General features: G+C 46.1%; 1 protein-coding gene across 1 annotated transcript in view; it reads right to left on the bottom strand.

The window, feature by feature from the left end:
• LOC123717093 (cingulin) overlaps positions 1–3,680 on the bottom strand; it is an 86,667-nt gene extending 82,987 nt beyond the window's left edge. Inside the window, exon 1 of the mRNA XM_045672898.1 lies at positions 3,323–3,680. Coding sequence (XP_045528854.1) covers positions 3,323–3,680 — 358 coding nt within the window. The remainder of the gene's footprint in view (positions 1–3,322) is intronic.
• Positions 3,681–3,926: the final 246 nt, after the last annotated feature.

Raw genomic sequence — 3,926 nt, 5'->3', positions numbered from 1 at the left:
TAAGTCTTTTGCGAACGCAGATTTTTTCGGCTGCCCTGGCCCATGCTGCTGCTGCGTATGTTATTATGGGCTCCACCACAGCTGTGTATATTGTGGCAACTATATCGGGATGTAGTCCCCAGGTTTGTTTAGCTGCCCTTGCCATCTGTTTATATAAATTGGCTGCCTTGATACAAATGTTTGACACATGTTCGCCGAAAGTGAGTTTCTCGTCTATAGTCAGGCCCAAGATTTTTATTTTGTTTGTAAGCCTGATGGCAACTCCTCCCACTGTCAGCCTTGGTGTGTCATATTTAAGCTTATTTGTAATAATCATTGCCTGGGTCTTGCTTGGTCCAAATTTTAATTTGTTATTTTCGCCCCATTTCCTGGCTAGTTCTAACGCTTTGTTACCCTTTGTCTGGACTTCCTCTCCACTGTCACCCTCCACTATCACCAGCACGTCGTCAGCAAATGCCTGACAATATATATTGTTGTCGGACATTTGCTCCAGTATCGGGTCCAGTATGACGTTCCAGAGCAGGGGTCCGCTTATAGATCCTTGCACGCATCCCTTTGTGGTGAATCGTTCGACTTCTTCCCCAGCGTACCGAAGCTTAACTTTACGATCCTGGAGATAGTCGTCGTACACTTTTCTTAGATTAATGGGACATCTTTTTTCGGCAAGGCGCATGCGTATTTTGGGCCACCAGGCATTGTCGAAGGCGCCCTCTATGTCCAGCGAGATGATGAGTGTTATTTGTTTCCCTTTTAGGTTTTTGTGTACTCGATTCATGAGAGTATAGAGGGCGTCCTCGGTACTTCGCTGTGGGATGAAACCATACTGTCTCTTCGACAGCTTTGGCACAAGGTGCCACTTAAGTCTTTCGACCAGCATCTTTTCGTAGATCTTTCCCATTACAGGGAGGAGGCCAATGGGTCTGTAAGATTTTGGTTCTGTGTATTTGGTTTTACCGGGTTTCCGTAGAATCACCACTGTCGCCTCCTTCCACGGTCTCGGAAAAGATCCAGTCTCCAGGGCTTTGTTTAGTATTGCTCGGAAGATTTCGGGTTGGCTTGTGATGGCTCTTTGGCAAATATCTGCTGTGAGACCGTCCCCGCCCGGTGCCTTTTTAGGGTTGAAGCTGTTTACTGCTCTTTTTAATTCGAAGAGTGTAAACGGTGGGTCATGAATATCATTATTGCTCGACCCGTCGTTAACTCTCTCCGCGTCTGCTCGTAAACGTCTCTGTTCTTCTGTGTCCTCTCTTGGTTCGTCCGGGGGGTAGAATGTCTCGGCGAGAAGCGTGGCAGATTCTTTGGGGTCGTGGTGTTTGTCATTTACAACGAGAGGGATATCCTCTGCTCTTCTTGTTGTTTGGTTTAACACTCTGTAAATCCCCTGCCACATTCCCTCTCTTTCCTGCTTTGTACAGAATTTTCGCCAGCTCTCCGTCCTCGCTTCCATGGCCATTTTTTCATACTCCTCTTTTTCTTTTAGGTATTCTTGTACAACTTTGTCCCTACGAGCTTGTGCCGCGCATCTTATGCGTCTTTTCTTCGTTCTGACCATTTTCCTTCTTTTTTCCAGCTCCTCATTCCACCAAGGTAGTGTATTGGAGGATCTCTTCTTTATCTCTGGAACGGCTTCTTTTGTGGCTACGATCGCTGCTTCAGAGTATTTTGCTACCATTTCCTCTAGCTGTTTCTTGTTGCTTATCTTGTTGATTTCTCCTATGTTTATTTTGGCTTCTTCCAGGAGCTCAGTCAGTCGCCGTTCAAAGAGGAACCAGTTTGCTTTTCTAGTATTGTATTTTCTAGTGGTTCTTTCTATTGTCCTTCCTTTCGATCTTTCGAGCATTACCTTGAACGTGATTGCGTTATGGTCGGAGCTCACCAATCCTTCCTCCACCCTCCAGTCGTCTATTACCGCTAATAGGTCCATGGTGCATGCGGTGATGTCCACGTGGCTTTTGAACATTTTCCCACCCCTCACAGTGTCGTAAGTTGGTATGTTACTGTTGTTTAGTATTTCAAAGTTCATACTGTGGAGGGTTTCTGCTATGAGGTCGCCTCTGTGGTCGACTATGGGGCTGCACCACCACGGACTTTTTGCATTGACGTCACCGGCCAGAAGTACACTCTTTTTAATCTTGCTGCATATTTTCTGTATCTGGTCTATGTGAGGCTGGACATCTTTGGGTTCTGGCTCAAGATAGAGGGATACCAGGGTGATCTCCCATGCCTCCGTGCGTAGCATCACTACTACCACGTTTGGCGATGTCAATTCCAGAAATTGGATTACCTCAATGTTCTCGTCAAAGACGAAAATCGCAGCCTTTGTCACGGTGGCTCCTGCTTGCTCGTGTTGATATACTCTGACTCCTGACTGTTGCTTAACCCTCCCTTCAGAGCCAGTGTATGGTTCCTGGACGAGAGCAGCAAGTATGCCTCTGTTTTTGGCCTCAATCCTTAATTCGTTTTGGGCCAGTTCCTTTCGTTGGAGGTTTGCCTGGCACATTAAATAGATGTCTTGTTTGCCGTTGGTGCCCTTAGCAGTATGCTACCGTCGCTCTCGCCAGTGCCTCCCATCTCGCTCTCGTAGGACAGTCGGTATCGAAAGCGTTGTGGTCCGCTTTGATATTTGACGTGGTACAGTTAACGCACATGGGGGGGTGTCCTGTTTTGTGTTTTTGACAGTCCATCTTTTTGTGTTCCTCCCCACAGTGTGCGCAGACCTCTTTGGTGTTTTCACAATATTTTCGCGTGTGACCATATCCTAGGCAGTTTGTGCATTGTATTAATGGTGACTGGTCGTGGACCACCACTCTCTGGAGTTCAACATGCACTCTTCCGGCCTCCACCATTCTTTTCCATATCATAGGGGACACTTGTAGTATAACGTTCTGCAGGTGAGGGTTTCTTGCTGTTCTGCGTCTTTTGACGGTTATTCTTTGTTCCTCCTCTTTGATCCCTGAGAACATTTGCTTGTTCTGCGCCCCTATAAGTTGGATTAAATCCTCATCAGTGTGGATTTGCAGAACGCCCCTCAACATAACCAGCGGATCCTTATATTTTAGGGTTTCCACTGTTAGTGTTTTGTCCCTTAGCAATCTCTCGGTGAGCTCTTTTATTTGTTCTTCTTCTCGGCACCCCACTATCACTTTCTGATCTTTGGTTTTCCGGATAGTATCCAACCGAAGTCCAGTAGTTTTCGGGTCTACTGTCGAGCGTATCCTTTCGTAGATCTCCGAGTTCGTTTCTTGGCTGTTGGACTTTACTACTAGCTTGTGTGTTTTTGGCTTGTATGTGAGGGGGTGATTTGTGCGGTTCTGGTTGTTACTGGTGGTGAATGGTTGTTGCCTTTGCACTGTGTTGCTGTTTGATGCCACGACGTTAGCATACGTCCGCTCGATTCTTTCCTCGATATTTCGGTCTCTTTCATCAGTTTTCTCAATTTGGGTTTCTAGGAGCATTTTAATTTCTTTTAGCTCTTGTTCTCCCATCTTTTCTTTAATTTCTTCGAGCTTCCTTGCGTTTTCCTCGACGTGACAAAGAATCTTCTGCCCTCTTTGATCTTCTAGGATGGCGTCTGGTTTTCTTTTATTTTGTTTTATATTATCCTGGAGTAGTTTGCTTATATCTTCCAGCTTTTTAGTTTCTTTTTCCAGCCGCTTAAGGTGTTCGTCCATTTGATACATTTTGGCTTGCGGTGTGGTGTCTATGTTGTATGTTTTGTTTTTGTCTTTCTCCTTTTCTAGCACCTCCTCGCTCCCCCTTTCCTTTTCCTTCCTCTTATCCTTTCCTTCCTTTGTTTGCGCATCGGCCTCTTTGACTAGTTCGTAGAGTCTTTTTACTGCCGAGGTAACCGCTGCCTTTATTTCGCCTTTGAGATTTCGGGCTGCGTCAAGCTGAAGGAGAGCGCTCTGCTGCACTGCAGCGGCTTC

This window comes from Pieris brassicae, chromosome 12, assembly GCF_905147105.1.
Source record: "Pieris brassicae chromosome 12, ilPieBrab1.1, whole genome shotgun sequence".
Lineage (NCBI taxonomy): Eukaryota > Metazoa > Arthropoda > Insecta > Lepidoptera > Pieridae > Pieris > Pieris brassicae.
The sequence above is the reverse complement of the archived record's forward strand: the minus strand, read 5'-3'. Positions and strand labels throughout refer to the sequence as shown.